Source organism: Melopsittacus undulatus, chromosome 8, assembly GCF_012275295.1.
Source record: "Melopsittacus undulatus isolate bMelUnd1 chromosome 8, bMelUnd1.mat.Z, whole genome shotgun sequence".
NCBI lineage: Eukaryota > Metazoa > Chordata > Aves > Psittaciformes > Psittaculidae > Melopsittacus > Melopsittacus undulatus.
In genome coordinates, this window is record NC_047534.1 from 30,293,792 (window position 1) to 30,319,891 (window position 26,100).

The 26,100-nt window shown below is 37.7% G+C and overlaps 1 protein-coding gene across 1 annotated transcript in view; it reads right to left on the reverse strand.

Moving 5' to 3' along the window:
- Positions 1-26,100, reverse strand: part of COL5A2 (collagen type V alpha 2 chain) — a 127,951-nt gene that overhangs the window by 51,597 nt on the left and 50,254 nt on the right. Inside the window, exons 2-6 of the mRNA XM_005145591.3 lie at positions 6,559-6,783; positions 5,040-5,053; positions 3,623-3,655; positions 2,943-2,975; positions 2,274-2,327 (exon numbers count right to left, since the gene is read on the reverse strand). Coding sequence (XP_005145648.1) covers positions 2,274-2,327; positions 2,943-2,975; positions 3,623-3,655; positions 5,040-5,053; positions 6,559-6,783 — 359 coding nt within the window. The remainder of the gene's footprint in view (positions 1-2,273; positions 2,328-2,942; positions 2,976-3,622; positions 3,656-5,039; positions 5,054-6,558; positions 6,784-26,100) is intronic.

Consider the following 26,100-nt stretch of genomic DNA (forward strand, 5'->3'; position numbering starts at 1 on the left):
GGTCTTTCTTTTGTTTGTTTTTTTTTTTTAGAAAAGGATCTACTTTTTAGTCAAGAGCAACTCTGCAATCCCCCCACATCAGAAATCAAAGAGTCACCAAAAACCATGTTTGCATTTGTAGGTGACAACTAAGCAATGGTGTTTAACCAATGTTTTTTATCAAAACCATGATTATACTTTCATCTATTTTGCATTATTTATCTATGTGTATGTATATTAAAAATGCTCTTCCATGTTCTTCCACCAGCTCAATGAGTTAAAAAAAAAAAAAAGAAAAAGAAAAAAGAATGCTCACAATGGGCCACGAGGTGGCAGAGTTTAAACATGCAATTGACTCATTCTTGCCTATTGCTGCTGCTGTTCAGGAAACTATTACAGGTTTTGCCTGTAATGGAATAAAAGGAAATGCAGATCATGGCAGCATACTCTCAAGCTATTGTCTATTTTAACTGCTACAGCAATTGCAACCGACTGTAAACCCATATTGAAACAGATTATATCAATGGTTCTGAGGATGCTTGAGCTTATTTTCTATCTTCAAAAGATCATTTGTAAACACCTAAAATACTATCATGCTCCAAATGCATTTTGCAAATGCCAACATGCGATTCTCTAGCTATTTCTCCCTCACTGTCACACTAGAAAAGAATTTGAAGTAAAAAACATGCTAACACTCCTGATTTCATTTTACACCCAAGGGTCCTGATATTTTAAATGGTAGGGACCCATAGCAAAGTAGGGTTCCTGCTCACTAGTCAGTAGAAGCTCATTTAAGGAACAAACAAAAATATCCAAAGAAACAAATAAACAGCTTGGAAATGTGCTTAGGGGTTTTGTAATAGCACCTGTCAGTAATGAATTTAGCCAGGTTAATTTTACAAAGGGTGTCTGTACAAGGTTACCTGCTCCATGAGGTATTTTAAACAAGTTGTAAACAATATGCAGAGAGGTTTTATATACTATAACTGCAGGTGTAACATAACTTTTTTTCCCCACCAGTAAGAATACAAAATCCTGCCCTAACAGTCACTTCGTATCCAAAAGCGGTGTTCTCTGGTCTCAGACCTACACTTTGACACACATACAGCTCACCAGAACCTCTGACATAACATTTTCAGAGGAGCCAATGGATTCCTAACCCCTTGCTATTCCTTGAAAGCAGCAAAATAACCTATGCCAAAGGAGCTCAAAAGTATTTACAAACTTGGTATTTTAGGTGCATCTAGTTACCACTCTATTGAGACATACAAGGGGTGCATGGCACAGAATCAGAAATTACTTAGCATCTCATTGATCATACTGCACATTACAAGAGCACTTCAGACATTTGTACAAACATAATCAAGATTCCTCTGTGTACCACAAGACTTCACAATTGTTCCCAGAATTCTTTTAAGATCTTGACAGTTATTCATCAGAGAAACACCTAATGGTGATCTAGAGAGCTGCAGCTTGGCATCCATCTGGAACAGGCTACATGCTTACTCCACTGCTTTAGAAGTGTCATTACCATCTATGGACAACAGGCACACACTGGAGAACAGCACAAAGGGGTCACTTTTAGGCCTATGCCTAAACTCAGTATTGGTTCATTTTCTTCTGAGGGATAGAAAAATATCCACACAGAAATTACAATTATACAGCTGTTTAAAAACTGCTTTTTGCAGCACTGAAGCTCTTTGACCTAGCTTTTTCAACAGGAATGTGTCATCTTTGGTATTTTTAACACTCCCTTTTGGCTTTTCTGTGGTTCTCCACATTCAGACAGCAAAGTTCTCTTCTGAAGTCTTTATTTCCACTGAGCAATCTTGATCATATTATTCACCAGCATACCAACATACATAGTCACAAATTAACTCCTGCTAGCTTCCTGAGCTTTGCCTTTGAGCCACACAGCTCACTCTTCTGATGCACAGTACTAACCAGCAGAAAGTCAGCAAGTTCTTAAAAAGGAGAACGTGATGTTCCAGTTTTGTCCTTTAATTTCCTTTTCTTTTAAAGCCATACTCTCAAACACTACTTTGGGAAAGTTTGTTGAAGAAGTATGGCTTTTAGTGGAAATACTGCTAAAACTCTTGTCAATTGTCTCAGAGCAGTGAGGTTTCAATACACCCAGGGAATGGGGAAATATGAACGTTTTTCTGTTTGTTACCTAATTCTTGGAAAATATGAGGAAAGTTCTGGTAACTCTGGAAGGCATGGAGACTGTTTAAAGCCATCTAACCTTTAGAGGTTAGTCCAGTATTTGATTTCTGAGACATTTAATAACTTACAGGTCTTCCCTTTGGTCCTCGTTCTCCTCGTGGTCCTTGTGAGCCTGGAGGTCCCTAAAAGAAAGATTTGAAGTGCCATTTAAACTAGCTAACAATTAATAAAGCCCTGAAAACACAAAATGCAATGCTTATTTGCAAACTAATTTGTGGGTTTGGGCTTTTTCACATCATCATGAAGAAAACAGCTGCAATCACCAAATATTCAATATTTATTCTCAATTGTACATTGCCTGAAAGGAGTAGAACCAGGATGCAGAGATCTACAAAATACTTTCTTCTCTCATATGATCTGCAGGTTAATTTAGCAAAGGTTTTCCGCATGCTGGAGGCTTTTAACATGGAGATGTATAAATCCAAGACATCCCTCGTGCTAGTCCAAAACTGCTCTCTGAGAATGCTGCATGTCCTACTCCAGGTCAATCCCTGCCAGAGAAGTGTTCCCCAGCATCAACTTCACACAAAGGTTCTGAGACATGCATGTATGACAAGTACATATTCATTCACTTCAGGCATAGGCTGACCTGAGACTAGTAAAACATCTCACAATCTTCTTGCCTCCTCAAATCCAGCATGGAAAAGTCCTCCTCCACATCATCCCCACAACAGAAAACAGAAATGGCAGAAAGTGAAAAACATCATCAGAGAAACAGAAGATCGGAAAATACTCACGGCTGGTCCCGGGCGGCCTCTTATTCCTGAAACCTAAAGAAGGCAATATAAATCAAAGTTACCACACAACATTATGGCTATATTTGTCATGACTATCCTACGGAAAATTAATTATTGAAAAGTAAGTACAAAGACAGAAAATAAAAGAAACAATGAAGTTGTAAGGCTTTTTTTGGGGGGGCAAAATAAATAAAGTTTCACTGGTTAGCTCTTTCCATTTTGTAGTCTTTTGATAAGCAATATAAGCAAAATCTTGGAAGTATCATTGTTATTCTAAAAAAGATTAAATAAATGTGTATTACAGTTATTTAGTCTCAAGTTATTGATTCTTTTGTCTGTCGTCGTTCTAGAAAGGTATAATAAAGATAGAAAGTGATAATTTATTTCACCATCTTCCCCAAGTGTCTCTATGCTTCCAAAGTACTAATTTACCACTATACCTCCACAAAATTCTAACTATATATGTAAAGATTATAACAAATCTAACTCAATAAATTTTTCCCCACAATGCAAATGACAGGGAGTGCTAATGTTCCGTATGTGAAACAGCAAAAATAATTTATTTCATTTCTAGGCTGTAAATTTTTGTTGTGTTTCCTTAATTACTGCAATTCTGCTTTAAAGCAGTAAAATACACTCTTCTAGGGTGTGTTGATACATGAAGAAAAAAATGAACTTACAGGTGGCACTATTCCAGGTTCCCCTTTTTGTCCCTGTAAGAAAGACATGCAAAAATGTCAGAAAACAAGTACAATTAACACTACCGGTTTTACCAGTACTATCCCTGTGACTGTGACAAATGCTAAAAATTCTCCAAGGAAACTCAGTTAAAGTACCTGTGATAGCTAATCCATACAGTTTTTTAATGACTATGGACACTGATTAAATGAAGGCTATAAATTAACAGACTTTTTCTAACTGTGTAATATACTGGAGAAACGAAGAGCCACAGTAAAGAAAAATACCATGATATGTAAATATTGAAAACAGGATGTAGTTCTGGTTATTGGATGATTTGATTTATATGAAATGAAGAGCCCAGAGCAGCATTCAGATTCCATTTCTTCAAGGTATTCAATTAAAATTCATATCACTGAATCTATGGACAGAAAAAACCTGTATATCCATATATAGCATAGAGACAGAATAGAAAATGATAGCACATAGCTTCAGAGTGAAGGACATGGCATTTGCCAACTGACTTTTCTTTGAGCTGAATGTGTTGACAACTATTGCATGTTACATAAAATAATTAGGTTTATACTTATTGGTGGTAACTGTTTTATTAAGGGGAAAAAGAGGACTTTGTAACAATAAAAAATTTCCTGCCTTGTTTATCGATTAACAATAATCTGGTTACAGTCCATTTATTTCCAATACCTACCTCTGCATAGACAGCTACTCAGTTTTAGTGAGTGTATATATTTGACCACCTAAAACTTATTTCAATTATTTTTTGTAGCTGCTTTCTATCTTAGAATCTCATTTATCAGAATGTATCTTAATTTCTTGTGTAGGAATAGATCTGCTTTTTAACTGCATGCTATGAGAAATGCTGCCCACAGAACCATGGCTTTGTGCAAGAATGCATTGCCCCAGTGCTACCTACTGCACACTAGGAAGCCAAGTCTCAGTAAAACAACCTAGTTTGGCTTCTAATGACCTACTTCTAATGACCCACTGCTAGAGATGAAACAACTGAACTACTCAAACTGGAATTCCTTTGATGCAAACAACAGGGATTTTCAGCCAGAGGACTCACTATATTTAGACCAAGATTTTTGCCTGCATCCCAGCAGTTTTTCATGTTGACTGCAATCACAGAGTCACAGAATACCACGCTGGAAGTGACCTCAAGGGTCATCTGGTCAGTCATTCTTTGAAAAAAAAACACAGTCTAGACAAGATGGCCCAGCACCCTGCCCAGTTGAATCCTAAAAGTATCCAACACTGGGGAATCTAATCTCCCTGGTCATCAAAGATGACCAAGAGGAAAGAATAAGGTGTTTTTAGCAGAGCCCGTATTTAAATTCTGTGCTCCAAGGACATTCTTTTACCAGCTGTAATACAGTTAAAAAACAAAATAGGAAATCTTACCTTTCTTCCTCTACCTATTAAAAAGAACAAGAAAAGAGAAGGAGGTTAATGTTTTTACTCTGACAGAACATGTTAAGAGTCGAGTGAAGGTGTTGCAGCTAGGGCCATCCCCGATGTCTGATGCACAGAACATGGTGAATTGCCCAGAGGGAGCTGAGGAAGTTCCCAGAGACATGCATACTCCCTTGGTCAGCTGTGAGGAATCAGAACAGTTTGCAGTGGTGTCTCAGTCTTTTTCATGATTGTACAGAATAAGAAAAAGCACTTTCAGAAAGCAGAATATCTTATAGGGAACTGTCAGAAGCTGACCTAATGATTGACTCTGAAGTCAAAGGAAGCTTTATTACTGACTTCAACACAAGTGATGTTGATGGACCCACAACATACTACATGGTATTTTTCAAAGGAGAGAGCTAACTGAAGGACTTCTGACTTCTTGTTTGAAAAGCATTTGCAATATCATGTGCCTGCAGTCAGAGCCATATATCCACACTTATATCCACAAAAATCCTTCAGGGGAATATTTTAATAATACCTTGAATAACAATAAGGAATTCTGGAATTTATCCATTCTGCTTTTATATTTTCTGAGTGCACCTTGTTGGCATTGGCCTAATGCCTCCCAAAACACAGGAGGATGCACCATCTATTTATTGTTTGCCAAATCTAGCTCCATTGCTCAATTACAAGGTCCCTGCCATGTGCTTTTTATCACTACTTTGTTCTATATTAAGTTTATAACAGCAATTATATCTCCTGAAGAAACTGTTTTAATTGTTGTATATAGAATGTAGTTCAATACACAATATTAATGAGCATTAATTGCAAGTTAAGAGACTTTCTTTTAGGAAAATTGAGGGGAGATTGCTTTAGCCAAGTGTGTCCAGGAAGAAGAAAGGGCCTGGAAAAGACGTATCTTTGAGGTATATAGCAGAAAGTATGCAAAACCAAGGACTTCACAATACTTCATGCTAATTTTGATTCACATGTCTTACAAAAGGATCACTTGTCCATGTTTCCATTTTGGGGCAACACTTCATACTGTTTACATTTTACTGCTTACATATAATGTTGACATTTATACATCAACTGGAGGGGCCTTGAGTTGAGTGTTTTAGTAAAGCATGCACTTATTTTACCATGTATATTTATGTAATAAACGTATCTTTATCTTAATATGTTTATTATACAGGTTTCTCTTAATATATTTACCTTTCAGCCCAAGATGAACCACAAAAAGAAGACAGAACTGAACCTCCTTGAAATATCAAGAATGGAATTCTGATCAACCTTTCAGTAATAAAGGCATTTGGGCTTATATCAGTTTCATAGTCTGAGGAAAACTGTTTCCAGAGCCAGCTCTAGTGCAATCCAAAATGTAAGATGACTGACAAGTACCTACTACTTTTAGATTCAAATTTCCACCGTGCAAATACTATTAGAAATTTCAGTATCATGAGGTTCCTAGTTCTTTGGGCTGTCTCTCCTTTCAAAAAAGGAAACTGGAAAACAAACTTACCAATGTTTGTGTCAAAATCACGTGTTGTATGGGGACACACAGGACAGCACTCTCCTGGGGGCACCTGTGGGTTCTCACACTCCAGCACATCTTGACACTGGATTTCATCGCAAAGAATAGCTCCATTGTCACAGACACAAATCTGGCATGGTGAGGGCTTCCAAATATCCCTGTTCAGGTACATCTGGCCATTCTGAGTGCAAGCTATTTCTTCAACATCTTCTCCTGGGATAGGAGACAGAGAATATACAACACATTTTTCAAATATGAAATAAAAGGAGTTCTGGACTAGCAAAGAGCACATCTGAACATGAGAAGCGGTATCACATACATGAAGAAAACAGTCCACCAGCATGTCTGAAGCTGATACTGAGAACTTTTAAATACCAGTCACCTTAAATGCTTTTCTTATTTTACCACCTTATTTCTTGATCAGAAAGCAGTAAAACAGCGTCATCATGGAATGCACAAACCCACCACAGCGTCAAATGAACACCGTCTCACAAGTCATTCTGGTACGGATGTCATTCTAGAACTAACTCTGCGTTGAGGAACTCCTGCCATTTTCCTGCTCTTTGTAACTGCTGTGCACAGGGCATTGGAGACATCTGACTGGGAAGACTTCTACAGCACAAACTACCTGCTCCCTTCTGCGTGCAGCTTACACAACCAGATTTACAACTGCATTGAACAGACATGGCAGAGTTTGTTGAAGAGAAAAAACCTCCTTTATTAGATCTTGCTGTAAGGTAACACCAACACAGAGAATCAAACAGAACAGTCACTGCCCATTGGCAACAGCAGTCTCCATTGCAAAGGTACTTGCAGCAGCATCTCCAACTGAATGAAGAGAGGCTCAAATCACTTATTTTGTTTAGGTTTTTATAATCCACTTGGGCATGGGCTCTACATGATTACACCAGCAGAGACATAAATTATTGCTACAAATATATATGAATTGCATACAAAATACTACTTAAATATTTTAATTATACATGAGAGACTATCCTATGCATTGACTGACTACATTCATATGTCCTATGTACATATCCACACATTTGTATGAAGGTCATTCTATTTTACTGACCTCACACATATCATTTTTAACCTAATCCGCTTCATTTACAAAGAGTTTCTTTTCTTTCTTAACACTATTTCTTTTCTTTCTTTTCTTTGAATTCTAATTAAGAATTAATTTCTTACTAATTTTTTAGAAAGCTTTTGCTCTCTCCTCTCCAACCAATTTGTTGTCACCAAGGCAGAACAACTTCTCTGGGTTGAATTAATAACTTAGAAATCTTGACAATTTCCCAATTTGACTGACAGCAGCATTTAAGGGGACATGAGGATCTGTTTCAGTACTGTTCTATCCATCTCAAATCACAAACCTGCAAACCAAGAACCCCAGTGCCAAGACACAAGTCACACACAGCAAATCTGTTATGCACCATCCAAAATTATTCTCCTGTCCCCTGGGATGCTGCAGAGAAGATTAATCTCACCCATCTGGGAGCTCGATCTGACTACAGAAATATTCCTATCAAAAATGTCTTTGAAACCAGACAATCTGGTTAAAAACATTATCTGAACATTCCCAAACAGCCCTAATTTCTGATAGAAGAATAGGTATAGCGACAATTATATTTATCATATATGACACATTCCACTAGTCAAAAATCATGACCATTATTTTTTAGGAAAACCTGTTACTAGTGTAAAAATTAACAGCTCTAAGCACATAGACAGTTACACTGTTCTATGCATTTCTGTCCTAATTTAAACCAGATGTAATCAGAAAATCACAAAGTAATAAATATGAGCAGATTTGGAATTTTAGCTTCAAACCTCAACTCAAGTCTAGTTACTCCATCAATGTCAGAGCTCGAAGAAATGAAGCAGATGTCTCATTAACTGTTGCCTGCTATCACTTCTGAAGCTTTCTAACAGAAACCAAAATCTAAATTTATACCAGGTCAGCTCCTTTCTTCAGTGTCATGGTTTGAGCATGTTTTGAGGGTGTTTTTGTTCAAGGTTTTTTCCAGCCAGGGGGAGTCTGGGAGGAAGGAGAGACAGGACACCTGACCCAGGCTAGCCAAAGAGGTATTCCATACCATAGCACGTGATGCCCAGGAGGCATACTGGGAAAGAGAGAGCTGGAGGGGAGAGCTCTGGAGAAAAATGGAGGAGGGAGCACATGGTGCTCGGCCAGGCAGGGTGGAGTGAGTTATGGGTCGGTGGCTGGTGGGGTGTTGTATTCTTTTCACTTGCTGTTTGCTGTATCATTATTATTATTAGTAGTAAATGGCAGTAGGGGTTTTGTGTTATGCCTTAGCTATTAAACCGTTCTTATCTCAATCCGTGGGGGCTACATTCTTTGGATTCTCCTTCCTAACTCTCCGGGAGTAGGGGGACTTGGTTTAAACCACGACATTCAGTTAGTTCAACCAACTGACAAAATGACTCGAAGGAGTGCTGCAGAAGCTGAGGAGGAAATGTTTTCAGTGTGAAGTAAAGACATCAACTAAGTGTGCTCTACAGTCCATTTATGACACTGTGAGAATCATTTTCCAAACTGCAGATCGTATTTTGGAAAGCACTCTTCTCGCCTCTCCCTTGTGTGCATGACATAACACACGGTCTGACATATTTAGCCTTTTCCCCCCAGATGTCTGGCATACGGTCTATGTCTTCCTTAATGTATTACCCACAGAACTTGTTGGGCTGTTCAGAAGAGCAGCAGTTTGCATAAATGAAATTTCTAAGTTATCAAGCCCAAAGTCAGCATTCTGTCATAACTTCAAATAAACCACATAGCAACTACTTTGGCAAATCAGAGCTGAGCCAGATGGTGACGAGCTCCTGCCTGGGTCGCCCACTCAGCTGAGAAAGAGGCAGACAAAGGCATGAGGAAAAAAGCACATACCAACTTCTGGAAGTGCTCTTCAGATTGCAATATGTTGATACTACGGGATTGCAGATTGCAGATATGTTGATAATAAGGGAAAATAAAAATACCACCACCAAAAAACCCAAACAAAACCCCAAAAGCAAACCACCAAAAAAACCCCTAACCCCAGAATGCTGACAGAAAACACATTTTTTATATTATATCTTTCAATTATGGTTGATGTTTTCAGTTTTCCTTTCTGCTGTAATTGCATTAAACAGAGAATTTTCTGAAAAGTACAGCTGTTTCAAAGCCAACTCATGCCACAAGCACAGTTTGATAATTTACTCTCAGTCCTGAATTACAGGCATGTTATCCATCACACCCAGGCCAGGAGAGGCAGCAAACTGTTCTACTATTTCCACCCTGGTTTGGAAATCTGCAAGTTGTTTTTTTTTTTATTAGAGAGACAAATTCACAAACTCTTTATGTCACACGCTCTTTCTTCTTCTGAAGTTGTAACACAAGGCACTGAATGGCTTGGAAAGCAGCTTTGGAAACTCTTAACGTGGCAAAAGGATCTGCTAACCCATCAACAAGTACAACTCTAATTGGTATTGGGCCTGATTAGACAATCTACAGGGTTGCAAATCCATTGAAGTCAGTGAAAATGAGTTTCAAAGTAGTCTGCAAATATAAAAGGCAAGGTAGAAGAAAAGTGCTCTGATATATTTAAGGACTCATTCACTCAGGAGCTCAGACGTTTGTGAAAGAGGATTTCAATGAAAAGACAGTAAGTATAATGCAAATATTTTTCTGTTAAATATTGATCTGTTGGAGTATAAGTTTTGCTTTAAAGAGCTATTTAATCAGAAGACAAATAGTTGGTAATAGCTAATATGCTAAATCATCATAAGTGAGACTACACACATCAGCAGTTTGTAAGTAAAGGTCACATCATGCACTGACATACCCAGGCACAGTTTGGTGACACCACCGAACTTGTACTAATTACTGGGGGAGAAACTCCGTACAAGCCACTAGATGGCTGTCAAAGCCCATCACTCATCACTAGCAAGTGTCCCAGTTTATCCAGTCAAGGCGTGCAAAGCACAACCCACTTGGGCAAGTTAGACCGAGCTTGTTTTTCTTTCAGGTGGATTTCTCTCGAGGTTAATTCCACTGCTTAATAAGCCAACAACAGGACAAGTGTTTTAAATGACAGCATAGGAAATCATTCCAATCTCACACCCCCAGATACACATAATTTTCAAACCAACACCTGTAAATTCTCTGCTGCTCAGTTTGCTGTTGAAAGTCACCCCACATTATTGTACCCTATATCCCCCACATTAACATCTGGTTCACATCATGAATGTGTAAAAGACAAGTAAAGTCTGGACAGGGAACCAGATAGAAAAAAAAAGACTGAAAACACCACCAGAAAAAGAGAAAATCAGTGGGAAGGTGGACACGGCATGACAACACGACAGTGTCTCAAGCAAAAACACTTTAAGAGAACAGGCTAAGACGAAAAGAAAGACCACTCCACAAATACAAACAGGGAGCCTTCCTGAAGGTATCCTTCTAAGGTCTTATTTTTTCTTGCAGAAATATCCCCAAAGCTGCAAACTATACTCTCCTGTTACCTGTCTCTGCTTATAGACAATCTAATGTAGGAGGAGTCAACCACCATTACTTCAGCTGAGGAGATGGCAGGTGTATGATGGAAGGGAATACAGCTCTCAATGCTGTACTGGAGGGAAAAAAAAATTGCCTGAGCAAAACTTGCAGGTAGGTAGTTTTTCTGCAGACATTAACAACCGTGGTTCACAGATTAAATAGTAAGGGACAGAAAAGGATTTTATGAGAAAACAGCTCCATTACATTGCATTTTTACTAGTCCTACAAATGCAATAATTAAAGGAGCTTAAGGTCTGATAGACCTACAACAGTAGAAAACATAGTTTGACAAAGGCAGGAAAGATGATGACTGGTATTGAACACAGTCTGCCAGTTTTATGCTTTTCTTTCACCAAGAGGGACTTCTTGACACGTCCTGTAACCAAACCTCAATGCTTTTACACTTCTTAACATAAAAAGACTGGAACAGAGGAGCTATGGTTGTTTAATGAAAAAAAAGGATAGAAACAAAATGTCTTTAAGCTTAAAAAGGGTAAATTTAGATTAGACATAGAGAAGAAATGCTTCTCTGTGCATGCGGTGAGGCACTGGCACACATTGCCCAGAGAAACTGAGGCTGCCCCATCCATGGCAGTGTTCAAGGCCATGTTGGATGGGGCTTGGAGTAACCTGGTCTAGTGGAAGGTGGCAAAGGGGCTGGAACTGGATGAGCTTTGAGGTTCCTTCCAAACCATTCTATGATAATTCTATGATGATGAAAACAGCTGGTTCATTAACTTTTCAATCTCTATTTGACATTCTGATGCCAGTTTGTGAAAAGTGTAAGGAAATAAATGATTACATAGATACAGTAATTTTTAAGTTTGAAAAAATTTCTAGAATATGAAAAGCCAAGTTATGAATTACGAAGTTTAGTCCTGCTGACTCACAAAGCAGAGATGCAGAAGTAAATCGAAGTGAAAGATGATACGTGCTAACAACCATTTTGCAGATGTACTGTTGTATGTGTGTGCAGACTGCCAAGAGAGGGACAAGAGAAGGTTGGTGTTAATAATCTTTGACTGACAGCCTGTTGCAACAATAATGTAGAGCTTGATCCAGTTCTCATTAAATCAGTGGAAAAAAACCCTCTCATTTACTCCAGTAAGAATCAGACTGCTTTTGTTTATCTTTTGATAACATTTTTTTTGAGCAGTAATAAATTGAGCATTATCCAAATTACCATGCCATGCAAATTATAATGTAAACACCAATTACTTTGAAAATCAGATACTTTTCAAGAGCACTGATACATACAAAACCTATTTTGCATTCCCTGTGCAGATATAATTTATGTTAGTAATGATTGCTACAACACAGTTTACCTAAGTATTTTATAGTTACATACACAAGGAAGGACCTGGAATCCCTTACTAATAAAAGGCTAAACCAATCCACAGTTCACTTAATATGAAATATTTGATTCTCAAGATGAAGTCAAATTTACATTCAGACATTTAAATTCCGGATACAGCATGCATCTCAGTGAACTTTAAATAACAGCTACTGTACAGCAATGCACTTAGATCCAAATAACTCAGCATTCTTTTGGAGACACTGACCACTAATGAAGTCTGTAGCACATTGCTAGTACTAAGGGATACAGAAGATGTATGTTCTCTCAGTGGCTTCAAATTCAGCGTAAGTCTCCCTGCATGCCCAAGAGAATAAGCAACGAATGACACACACAGATTCAAGAGTATCATGCAGAGGGTTTATTCATTACAAGACTGTCTAAAATAATAACTAGCACAGATGTTCATTGGAAACTGACTTTCTCAAAGTCTGTGGCTCTGTGTTGGTTCATGCCAGCTGAAGGTCTGGTTAAATGTTTCATTTTGAAATTCCCCTGTGGTTTCCTAAGGAAATTAGGCTTTTGAGATCCTACTGGATGTACTGTGACATGTGTGTCCCCAAGCCCATTTGATTCCAGTGGCTAATTTCAGCGAAGATTGACAGAGACCTTGTGAAAGAACAGGTCACTAAGACAACTGTGCTCCTGCAAATTCTGTGAGCATACACAGGAAGAAAAGGGAGTTACAAGTTAGTGACCCATGAAGGCTGCCTTGCAAAACAAGTGGATATTAATAAATCCTTTCCATTACACTTCTGGGAATGCATGCACACAGGCACACAGTTTAAAACCAGCCCTAAGTAGGAAATCAAGTTTCATCAGAACTGTCTCTTAGGAGAAGAGGTGAGCTTTTTCATCCATTCTGTTCAGTTCCTACTTAAAAAAAAAATCCTAGAGGATAATTTTCAAAGCTGGCAATAAATGTTTTTAAAAGCATTCCACATATTGAAAGTTGCTGAATGGTTTTAATTCTAAATGAGTTTTCAATGTGATTGAGGAGGTTACCCCTCTAGACAAGGAGCTGCAACTCTTTGTGGCTTGTTTTAGAAGCACGAAAGTCCCAGGGTGTTCTCCTAAATGATTTAGGTAATTTTAAAACATGTATTTTGGGACTGGAAAATTACAGACTCAATTGTTTTTCCTGCATAGTCCACAAATAATGTTAAGTATGAATAAATATTGCTAAGTATCAAGATGCAAGTCAGCTCCCAAGAAGAGACTTAATTAATTGTTAAAATTGCTATAGCAGTTAACCAAAGTCCTACTAAAGGACACACCCTTTGTGGCTGGCAAGTCACTTCTGGCTGGCACTAAAGAGAGCGAGTTCACCCTCTGACACTTATCAAGCAAGCAAATCCAACCTCCAAGCTCTAAACAACAGTCCAGAGGCAGAAAGCAAGAGCAAAACAATATACCCTGACTCAACAGAAGAAGTAATCTCCCAGGGTGAAGGGCTTCAAGCATGATCTGGCAATTGGATTTTATCTCTTCCAGAAAATTGAGTCAAAATAAGTAATTCTGTTTTCCACTCAGCGTTGTGACTCCAGATCTGGCTGGACAGGGAAAATTGAAAAGGAGAAACTATTGCCAGACACCTCTCAATGATTTTTAAATTGACAGTTTATTGGCAGTTTACTACTGCTGCTCCACTGTTTCCTTAACTGGGTGGAAACAATACTACCCTATATTTGGTTTGCTAGTCTCTATTTTCCCAGCTCACAGGTTCATGTATTTATATCTCCATCAGCACAAACAGGAGTTTTGCTTGCCTTTTTAGGGATAATTTCCAATACAGAATAATGAAGAACAATGCTTTTATTACAAGACTCGACACATGCTGGATACTTCCACAAAGGCAGAATATTGTGGGATCCCTTCCAGTAAAAAGGATTTCTCTTGCTGGTCTCACAGTGCTATCCAATATTTATCACTGTACTATTCAATTCCATAAAAGCATCTGATGATGTTACAACTGCATATGAACCACACTGGTCCTGAGCTATTGAGCAAGACTCAACCCTTCTAAACATCCTGTTTTATGCTACAGACAGGACAGGGAACTGTGCAGCAGCTGTTTGCTGTGAGATGGGTCAGGCAGGTCCTTTTCTGTTGATTACTTCACAGTCTTACATCTGAATACTTCAAAAGCAGTTAAACAAACTCACTAGAGTTATCCCATGAATAAAGTTAGATGTAGACATGTTATTACTTTGTTTTTCTCTCCCCTCTGGTTCACAGGTAGGATGGCCGGGCACATCGCTCGGTGCCTGTAGGAGGATATGGTGAAGGAGGGAGTCTGAAGAGCCTGATCTGCCAGCAGTGCTTATATAAATGCTCTCAGATGACAGCAATTAAGTCTCAAGCATAGAGCAGGAAACAGAATTACTTCCAAATGTCTACTGCACATAGATAGTTATGGGGAGGCATTCAGAGCATGCCTGAGAAAACACTGCTGCAGATCTCAGCAGTTGGAGCAAATCAGTCAAAAGCTGAAGGCAATAGTGGGATGCCTGGTCTCTGCTAGAGCACACATGGCCACAGACACACTGCTTGGACTTCATCATACAAGGGAGTTACAGTGAAGTCAGTTCAGCTACAGCTGCCTGTACCACAGTCTTCATCCTGACTGAGTGCAGAAAAAGCCTAAAAAGAGTGCTTATCATAGCCAATCATTACATTTCATTATTTCAAAAGAGGCTTGAGGCAACAGAGATCATTTGTTTTTCTAAGCAAACTGTTGAAGCACATTTTTGACTCTGGAATGACATTTTTAAGCTGAATCACTTTCATTTGCATGAGGAAAGGCTGGTTCCACAGAAACAGCAGATTCCTTTGGCGGGAAGCTTACAAAAAGAACGTGCAGCAAGAGACTGTGAGCGGAGGCAGAACAGGGCCAGGGCTCAGCACTGCTGAACGCTCACAAGTTTGGCAACACAGGCACGGTCTATACAATTAAGGCAGAATTGAAACTGCAATTAGCACATTTCCTAAAATGTAACAGGCTTCACTCTGGAAGCAAACATGCCCCAGCAGTGGGAATTCTGCCCAACCTGATGCTACTGCTAATTAAAGCAAACCTTATCAGGTCGCAAGGAACTGTGCCTGAGTATTTAAACCCAACTCTAAACCAGCAAGATTACACTGAAAATGTAGTATTCTTCTACTGCCTACTTTGGCTCACTCTTCTGGAATCTATGAATGGTTGGCTTTTGGTCTTTCAAAATCCAGCCTTGAACTGCTGTGCATCAGTAAAAAACAATGCATTTTGGCTGTGAAGAACATTCTTTCAGCTGCCTCCCGTGCCAGTATCAGCGAGACATGGTTTCCACTCACAGTACATTTGGATTCCTGTAGTAAATCTATCAGCAATTCGCAAGAAGACATAATGGTTGTCCAGCCAGAAACTGACTGCCCAAGCAGCTAACTATGCAGGGTAAGACTGCACCATGTCAGCTAGGTTCTGAAATTACCATTTCTTGATGGTCTCAAAACTGATTCTTGAGTGGTTTAGAGGTGGACTTTGCAGTACTATGTTAAGTACTGTTAAGATCAAGTTGGACTTGATCTTAAAGGTCTGGTCCAACCTAAATGATTCTATGTTTCTATGATTATCTAACCCCAGCTGGACTTTGAACTCCCAATCATTACTCTTTGAACTTGATAGCCCCACCAGGTTTTCATTCACTTTGCTGTACAAGCAGTCCCATACTGAATATTGGATTGAATACTTCCCCAATTTACATATGGATGCTATAGGAGACGGTATCAAAAGCCTTTCTAAACTAAACAGTAACCACTGCTATTTCTTTGTGCTCTAAACCAATTACCTCATTGTAGAAGGCAATCAGATTTAACCAGTTTAATAGCCAAAAGGAAAATCCATTAAATAGAGAGCCCTTGACTGCACCCATCTATACAAACTCTTTTGTATCTTTTCTGCACCCATCTATACAAACTCTTAACAAGTACCCCTGTTTTAGTTTCATCTATGCTGTAATACTCAAAGTCTGACTGATAAAATAACCATGCAAAAGAACTGGTTTGCCTTCCTTGTTTTGTAGCATTTAGCACCTTTGAAGTTACACAAAATGCATGTGGATGTCTCGCCTTATTACATCTAAAAGAAGCACACTTGCTGCTGCCCAAACATCCTCATTCTTTGAAGCTATAAATATCAAAGTTCTATAGAAACATATCATTACATATTGCCTTTTCCACAAAGCTTTTCTACATTGTGATTTGTAAAGTGGACTTGTGTATCCCCTAAATGTGCCCTTGCTGCTAATATCACCCTCTTTTTCACCTAAAAATAAAGATTTGTAATTAGTAAGAAAATTCAGTTCCATAATTAAAAATCCTTGCATTCCAACAGGCTCAGCATTTCAAAATGAAGTGAAAACTACCCCATGTTTGGGTGGAGTAGGAAGGTATTGTTGGAAAGCTATACTTATAATATACTGTTTGTACAGCAAAGCTATTAATTTGCTGAAACTCTGGGCTTCTAAGAAATCAAAGCATAGCAAGCAAGAAAGTCTGCAAAAATTCAGGAACAAACCCTCTCTTTTCTGCTACCATTACCTTTACCGCACTTCAGAAAGCTCGGTCAGCAAGTTCTGGTTTCAAGATGACACGGAACAAACTTCAGCAGCCTTGAGGGCTGCTTTCTACACAGCATGAAGGGATGAAGGTTATAAATAAGGAGCCTAGTTTTAAGTGCATTCTAAAGTCAATCATACACATGTGCATGAGGAAGAGAGTGATTTAGGCACATCTCAAGCCCAAGAGAGAATTTAACTTCTATGCAAGTTAAAATTATTTATTTTTTACAGATAGAGGAGCAATTTCCTTCCTTTAGTGCATAAAAGTAACAATGTCAGTAAATAACTGAATCGAGCTCATTTAATTTAAATGAACAGGTCAGGGATGAGAAAATCTTTGAGGCTGAATATGAAAGTAAGGCAATTAGCACTGGTTGGGAATTTTTCTGCTTTTTTTTTTAATATTGTTGGAAAGCACTGAATTACTGAAATACCAAGGAAGGTACCTTTATTAGATATAGCCACTTGAAAACCTTTTATTTCATTTTCAGGAAGTTTGGAATTACTCATTTCAGTCAAGAAAACATCAGGGTTTGTTAAAGAAAAATATACCAAAAAAAAAAGCCTTGTAAAAAACATTCCAGTCAAGGCAAGGAAAAATGTTTCCATTGACCTGACCCAAATTTATCTTTTTCAACATTGCTGAGTAATAAGACATCTTCCAGGTTGCCTCAATTCATCTGATATTTATAAGCAGCACCCCCTCCTACCAGAGGATGGTGGTTGTATATTGCAACTTCATGTCTTAAAGTAAACTCACATTTGCACACTGACATATTTTAATGCCTACTAGAAGAATAGAGCTAGAGCAGGGGAAAAATATCCTTACTCCATTTTGAGAGTATTACGTAACTTCATTAAATTTAAGAAGGAAGTTTAAACCCCCGTTTCTTGTTTTGCCTTTATGCAACAGTAGAAAATATCAGCACTAATCTCGTTAATGTTAGTAATGTTACTAATGTTAGTAAGGCATTAATGTTAATAAGAATGTTCATAAGAAAATGTTCATAAGAACATCATTAATGTTCATAAGAAAAATCCAGTGTGAAAGAAGAATTAGAGGCGTCTTTGCCTATCTGGAGACTCTCTGTTACTGCATTATGCATTTGAATACAGTTACATATTTCTATTTCCATTTAATTTTTAACTGTGCTTTGGTACTGTCCCAATTCTTGGTCCATATATATGAAAAACCAGCATAAAACCCCCTCACACTGAATGTTAAAAAAACGCCAGAAAGGTCAGCAAAGGAAAAATCCTATCCACTCTGTCATTCAGATGCGCAATGTTGATAGAGGTTTTTTAAAAAGATACATACCAGCTATTATTTTGCTCTCCTGCAGGATTATGGTTTCTGGGACAGAGGAAATGAAAGGCTTTCCTGCAGGTTCTTATTCATTGGTTATCATTCCATACTTCAGAGACAGAGCATTATGAACTTCTGTCAGGCAAACAGACCATACTAAAAAGTTTTTGAATTAATTAACATTCAAGTAGGGATGTGCAGTTTAAAACAATCCAGCTGTCATCACCTCCAGCTACTGCTTGCTTTGAAGTTGATCTATTTTTTATTTCCCTTAGTTCTTCCTTTCAAAACTACTTTATCATTTTCCAGATCTTTTTAATTTTATCCTGCTATTGTTTTTTTGATATGAGCCTTTAAAAGCCCAAGAAAGCAGCGTCCAAGTTACAAGAACTTGGATGTTCCAAAGCAAAGTTCTACAAATACTGACATATTTTTTTGCACCAGTTCACTCACACAGCAGAATTAGGAGCTCCAATCAGATGCAATTTAAATGCATAAAACGCATTTTTTATTTTGGCTGTTTATTTTCCCTTTTGTATAAGAATGAAAGTCTGCGTGGGGTTGAGAGAAGCATCCATGCTTAAGGGATGCAGTGTAGATATTAGATATAACTTTTCAGGAACAACCCAGAGTATGTGGGCACTCTAGTACATGACTATACCCCATTGCTAGTATAAACAGCCTTTCCATTGCACTCAGAAATCTGTATAAACAACATAGGGAATCCTGACTTACAACTGGGCTTATATGTGACCAAACTCCATTTGGTTTTTGAAGTGGAAGTTATCAGCTGGAAGCTGGAATCCTGCACATCATCTTCAACTCAGTTTAACAATGAAGATATGTCTGTGTCTGCCTATCTCCAAAATTACATAATAGTAATACATATCCAGCTTAAAAAAAAAAAAAAAACAAACCAAAAAAACCCAACAACAAAAAAAAGGACTGCCCTTTTTTTACACTTAGTCTTCTATGCTATTAAATGATAAACTTTTGAGGACAGTCATCAGTCAATCAAAAGACCCCCATTAATGTCAATGGGCTTTAATCTCAGGCAAAGCATTACTGTGTTACATTTAGAGGCACTGAAATTTCATGATGCATCACATCACTTCAGCTCCTTCTGAACACCTTTCAGTGTAGCTTTTTTCTCTCTAAAGCAGTAGACCAGTATTATGTGACTACTACAGGAAATGCGTCCCCAATCACATCTTTCACACAGTATTTTAGAGTACAACGCAAGCAACAAATAAGAACAGCCAAATTACTTCTTTCAGCCTTACAGTTTAGGACTTTTCATAAAGGACCTTCTTCAGGGCCCTGTGCATAGAGAATTATCAGGGTTTGTATTTAAACAATATTCTGTGATTAAAGAAGTTTGATGTATAAATATGACACAAGTCCATTCAGCAGCTCAGATATTTTTCAAGGGACTCCCTGAAGAAGCTCAGATAATGTTTTGCTTGCTTCAGGTAATCTCCAATTTACCACAGGCTCACCTGAGCTTTTCAAGGTCTTACTATTTTTTCCTCAAAGAGCACTTTCATTTCCTATATTTTTATGTTCCTAATTACATTTTCTGAACCTCAATACCCTTCCACTTTGTCTTCTTCCTCCAACCCCCAAAAGCCCCATCTATTTCTTTCCCTAAGAGAACAAACCATATTTTTAACTTTACTTCACTGCCTTATGTATCTTTCAGTGTCACCTCAAGAAGATACCTTAACACTAAAATTTCCTATACAAGAGCTGCTCAATAAATTTTAAGTATAAATATAAGAATATTATAATCTCTATTAGTACTGACAAAGGTACTCACATTTCTTACACTTGAAGAAAAAGGATGGCAATATGGTGTTGCATCCTCAGCTGATTCAGAGAGCCACAGCTTTGAAAAATGAGTAACCATCAGTCAACTGGACTTTACATCGACAAAAGATTTTGCCTTTCAATCCATCAATTAGCAACTGTTTTTTTTTTTACATAAGTATCTATCGCTCTGTTCCAAGAAAGTTCCCAGGGGATTAGAAATACCTATTATCTATCCACGAAGTGCTCTAGAGGTCTGTGATAATTTCCAGAGCAAGGTCCTATTTTATTCACGCTAGTGAAGAAATGTAATATTGCCAGTGTCTTTTCTCACTAACTCCTTCTCCATCAATGGCCTGGGATAATGTAGCCTCCCGAAGCTACACACAACAACCTGTTGTGCAAATAAGGCCAAATATGTCAAATAATTAATAAAATTCATTAAAGCATTGTTAAATATATTTTCTAAAATAAAATGTACTACAAGAAATAAGGAATGACTACTTCAGTTATTAAAGATGCACACCAATGGTTATTTAAGACTGACAGGGCACCCTCAGGGTTGAGTGTCCAACAGTGGTTGTACAAAGTATGGAACACATGACTGATCTGTACATACACAGGGGCAAGATATGAACAGGCAAGGCTGTATCATATATGCAGCAAGACCAAGCTCTTTATGTCATGCCAGGCAAGATTGTCATGCATGTGTGCTGTGCCCAGACTTTCCAACACTTAGTGAATGACTAATACTCGAAAGCAGCCTCTTAACCATCTTCAAGCATAACATGAACTGCTAACACACTAATGCATATCTCCTTGATAGAGCACTTTGCTGCCTAGCTCTTTTCAAAACATCATGTGAGAGTTCAGACTTTTTAATGGTGCAACATATACTAGATGCATGTAATAATAATAGGAAGAATATTTTCTACTCCTGGACCACCCACAAGACTTTTTGCATACCTTCAGCAGGCCTTTATCCCTGAGCTGGCAACAGTATGTGAATGAATTCTTCTCTACTTTTATTCACCAGGGACTTATTCAGAGTTTAAAGCAAAATACTTCAAGGCTTTCAGTCTCCTAAGATCTACCTGTTATCATGAATCTGACTATTATATGTAGCAAAGACAATAGACAGGAAAAAAGAGGAAAGCAGACAGATTTTCACCGATTAAACACACAGAAACTCGCCCTGTTTGTTCAAACTTTGTGTGAACAGGTACAGTTGCATTTAATCCAACAGATCAACATCACCACTGACAGACTCCCACTGTTTATAATCACTCTTCAGCACAGTCATCTGCAGTACCATTTTTTAACCAAGAACTGCAGAATGATGCATGTCTGAGTGTGATCCTCTGTGTTGTAACCCTGAGGAACTACCAACATGATGAACCGTGGGGAACATAAAAAGGAATACAGCTTTTTGCCTCTGGCAACAAGATATGCATGAATTGATGTATTAATGGCATGGTATTAAAAGGAAAACTATGCTACATAAACCATTCTTACCATGTCCACAGCTGCAGTCTTGTATGTTACAGGCATCGAAGAGAGGAGACTATTTTTGTAGTGATAAGTTTGACAAGCAAAGATAAAAACCACTTTACTGGAAACAGATGGTTTACACTGCTATGCTGTAGATAAAGTTGGATCAGCATTTCCATAAAAGGCCTCCCTGTTTATAGCAGTTTTCAAACTGGCAGGCACCATTTCTACCTCAACTAACAAAATATAATCCCAGGAATAACCTGGAAAAAAAATGAGAAAAACTCATTCTTGAGCCAGCACTGGAAAAGTGAGAAGGGACGTGTTTGTGGGGGCAGACTGACAGCAAAGGAGATAGTATCACAGTAGTTCACTGATTTGTACCAGAAAGCAGTCACTATGCAAGGCCATATCTTAGTCTGCTTCCGTGTATGTTCATGGCAAAACTGCAGTGATTTCACTGATGCAGAGTGGTAACACACATCATTTTTATAATACATGTACAAATAGGCATATATAATACATATATTTTATGATTAGCTATAAACCAAGGATAATACCTGTTAGAAACTGAAAATAACGCAGATAAAATAGCTATTTGTGACAGATGGAAAAGGTTGTGTCCTAAAGATTTTAGAATCTTTGTCTATTGGATGATTTGACACAGATTTCATTACTGTGAAACAAACCCCAAATTAACAAACAAGATTCAGATATATCTCAAAAAACATTAGTTCAGCTTTGTCCTTCCTAAAGCACATAATTGCTTTGATCTAGAACTGATGATTATCTAGGATAAGGTAGTGCTAACTGCATCTGTTGAAAATGAATGTTTTGTTGTTTTTGTTTTTTTTAAGACCTACGTAAAAAGTAAATTTAACAATGCTTTTCTTGCTGCTCAGTTCTGGATCCAACACAGAATTTAACACTATAGTTCAAACTCCTCTAATTTAACAATCAAAAACATTTTTAAACTTCATTAAATATGGGTGCGGTTGTCCTTTGTACATTTACACAATTCACTTTATATTGACTATTACTCTGTTCTTGTGCTAGAAACTTATTTGAGTTATTTGAATTTCTTCCCATATTTGGATCACAAAACCTTTCTTCACAAGGAATTTGCTTACTGTTTGACAGGGGATTTTCTGATAGGGTTTATTTTTGGTTGATGGGTTGTTTGGAGTTTTTTACTGCTGTGGAAGGCACTGAAAAGGAATTAAACACTGTCAATGTGACAGACTAAATTTTTATCAGATGCTGTGAGCTACTGTAGTTACTCATATATAAAACATGTTAATGTACGAAGTGCAACAAAGGTTACGCTGACCTAAAGCTTGGTAATAGCAATTTTATACCTATAAAAACATGAATATAAAAATATTTAATTAGATAAGATGTAAATTATATAGATATGCACACATGTATATAATCACAGAAAACTCATATCAACTAGGTGATTGGAAATCCCCTAAAAAGTCTGTTGTTTTGGTTTTGAGTGAATGAGTACTCAAACTGAGCATTGAGCTCTGTTGCATTTTGGCCCAGGTTTGGCATCCTGTACAGCTCTGTAAGTATGAACACAATAAATTTATATAAATTGATATAACTTTGTGCTCACTTTGCAGCACAGGGTGAATCTTCCCTGCTGATACACTGCAGGACAAAGGTGGAGAAGTTTATGCCCAAGATGAGATGCAACCCACTAAGTGCAGCCGATAAACTGCTATATTATATTAAAAACCACGCTTATTTGATTTTAATACAACACTCATCAATTTAGATATCCAGTAATTTGAAACTCCTAGGGAGTACATTTTGCAGGTTTTCTCATTTAAATTTCTTCTACCAGGAGAAAATACATGAGATGAAAATATGCCTTTCTTCAACATTAGACTTACTGTCTGACTTAGTGCTAAAAATACATTATGCCAAAATTGAGACTAACCTTTGGACACTACAACTACCTTTTTAAAAAAAATATTTAGTCATATTTCATAAGTGATTCAATAGACCTGTATCAACAAGGTTTGGAGATGCGAAATATCTTTTCAACAGATTAAAAGAACAATGTAAGTTATACGGTTTCAAGGCTGATTCACATAGCACAGTTCCACATGTTTGACTACACCATTTCAACAAACAGTTATGATTAAATTGTGTTCAGAAGCAAACCTCACTTTGAAGCATTCCTTGGATATAAACAGCCTTGTTGTTTCAAGGCTCCTTATGCTTTTGATATTAAGCAGAGCAACATAGTTTACACACAATGCAGGTTATAATTCAAACATAACAACTTAGAAAAGCACATAGTTCAGAGATTGCTCGTTGTATGCTTTATAGAATCTTTCCAATAAATCAGTGTCCTTGGTTCAGCAGTAGCAGTCATTGCTTCCCCTTCTTGGTAGCTGGTGCAGTGCTGTGTTTTGACTTTCAGGCTGGGAACTGTGCTGATAGCACTTATGTTTTTAGTTACTGCTCAAATGTTTGGTTTGTTTAAGGACTTTCTGAGCACGTGCTCTGCCAGGGAGGAGGGGAGGCTGGGAGGAAGGAGAGACAGGACACCTGACCCAGGCTAGCCAAAACACGTCATACCCAGGATGTAACCGAGAGTTACCCGGAAGGTAGGCTCGGAGGGCTGGTAGAGGTATCGGTCGGTGCTCAGTCGGGCAGGGTGGGGTGAGTTATGGGTCAGCGGCTGGTGAGGTGTTGTATTCTCTTCACTTGTTATTTTCTTTATCATTATTATTCTCATTGGTGGTAGCAGTAGTGATTTGTGATATACCTAAACTATTAAACTGTTCGTATCTCAACTTGTTGGAGTTACATTCTTTGGATTCTCCTCCCCAGCTCTCCGGGAGTTGGGGGAGAAAGGGGCGGAGTGAGTCAATGAGCTCTGTGGTTGGGTTTAAACCACGACAGTCAGAAACATGACTGTTAAGTGAGATGCAGTTACAGCTAAGGAGTAATAATAAATTAGTCAATTCTGAGAAATTATCTTGCCAACCTGCTGAGTATCTGGCCATTAAAACTAGTTTAAAATCTTAATATTCCTCAATTTCAAATAAAACCCAAAAAAATACCTCTACTCATTAGTTTCTGTTTGTTCACCAGGAAAATATACTATCCCTAAATATATTTAAAAAAATAATAAATTACTTCATGGTTGCTAAAGATCAAACTAAAATTATAACACTGTTAAAGCCGTGCCTAGATGCTGGCATTCATTGATTCTACTCTACAAACTGCAACATGGATTAAAAGCTTTGGTTTGGTATATATCAGCTCTGCACACCATTAGAAATATCCATAGAAATAATGTTCTCCACAATGACTATGACAACTCAGCATTAGTAATTACATTTCAAGTTATGATTCAAACAATATCTCAGTTAATGGTGTTAGCCTAATCTTTTCTTAGCTATTATGTTTGTGGGCCACACACTGCTTAGTTTTTAAAGAAAAGATATTAAATCTGTAATTAAAATTAAGCACACTGATTGGATTCTGAATATAGTAAATTATTTGCCTCAAAAATAATTTCAATTCTCTATAATTTCTTAGTTGTTTTGTTTATTAAACTTAAGTACTTTTATGTCTTACACCTACAATTTAATGTCATTTACTTGAGACATGAAACTCTTCTACAAATCTTGCCCAAAGACTTGTTTGCCCCACTGGAAGTTATCTTCCATGCAATTAGGACTTGAAGAAACAAGTTACAAAAATGACAGAAGGCAGGAATAGAGGAAGATCACTGGAGGTAGATCTCTTTTGTGAGACCTGCATGTTCACGCATCATTGCACTTGGCTTAGCAGCAGTTCCAAGACACTTACACAGGCAAAGAATGTTATTTGTAATACGGCTGATCTGTGTACAAGAAAGGAAAAGAGAAACCAAAACACCAAAACCCACTAAAAAACCCACCAACAATCTGACCACCGTTACAGATGCAATCATTTTCCCAGATCCAGCTAAATATCACTGAAGGACATTCACTAAATCTCACTCAAATTAACTGGAATCCTATCATCCTCTGTAGGAGTCACCGCAACCTGCTAAGCTGCAATGGTGTCAGCACCAGATCCCTGGACAATACTATGTAATAATCACATTTTAGCCAGCCTTCAAAAGTAAACAGAAAATCACCCTAGGGCAAGATTTTTAGTACATATGAATATTGATAAAATGTAACAATTTTCAAACTCTAAGTAACTCTAAGAAATCACTGTTAACCTTTAATTATTTTATCAAGGCACAAAAGAGTAATAAAGATTATGTCATGTTAGGAATGGGACCGTGGATAACAGAGATAATAGTTTCACTATACGTCTCTCTAAATGCTAAGCAAATATGAGGTTCCAAGATGTCCAACAGCATGCAAATAGACAAGACATTCAATCTCACCAATAT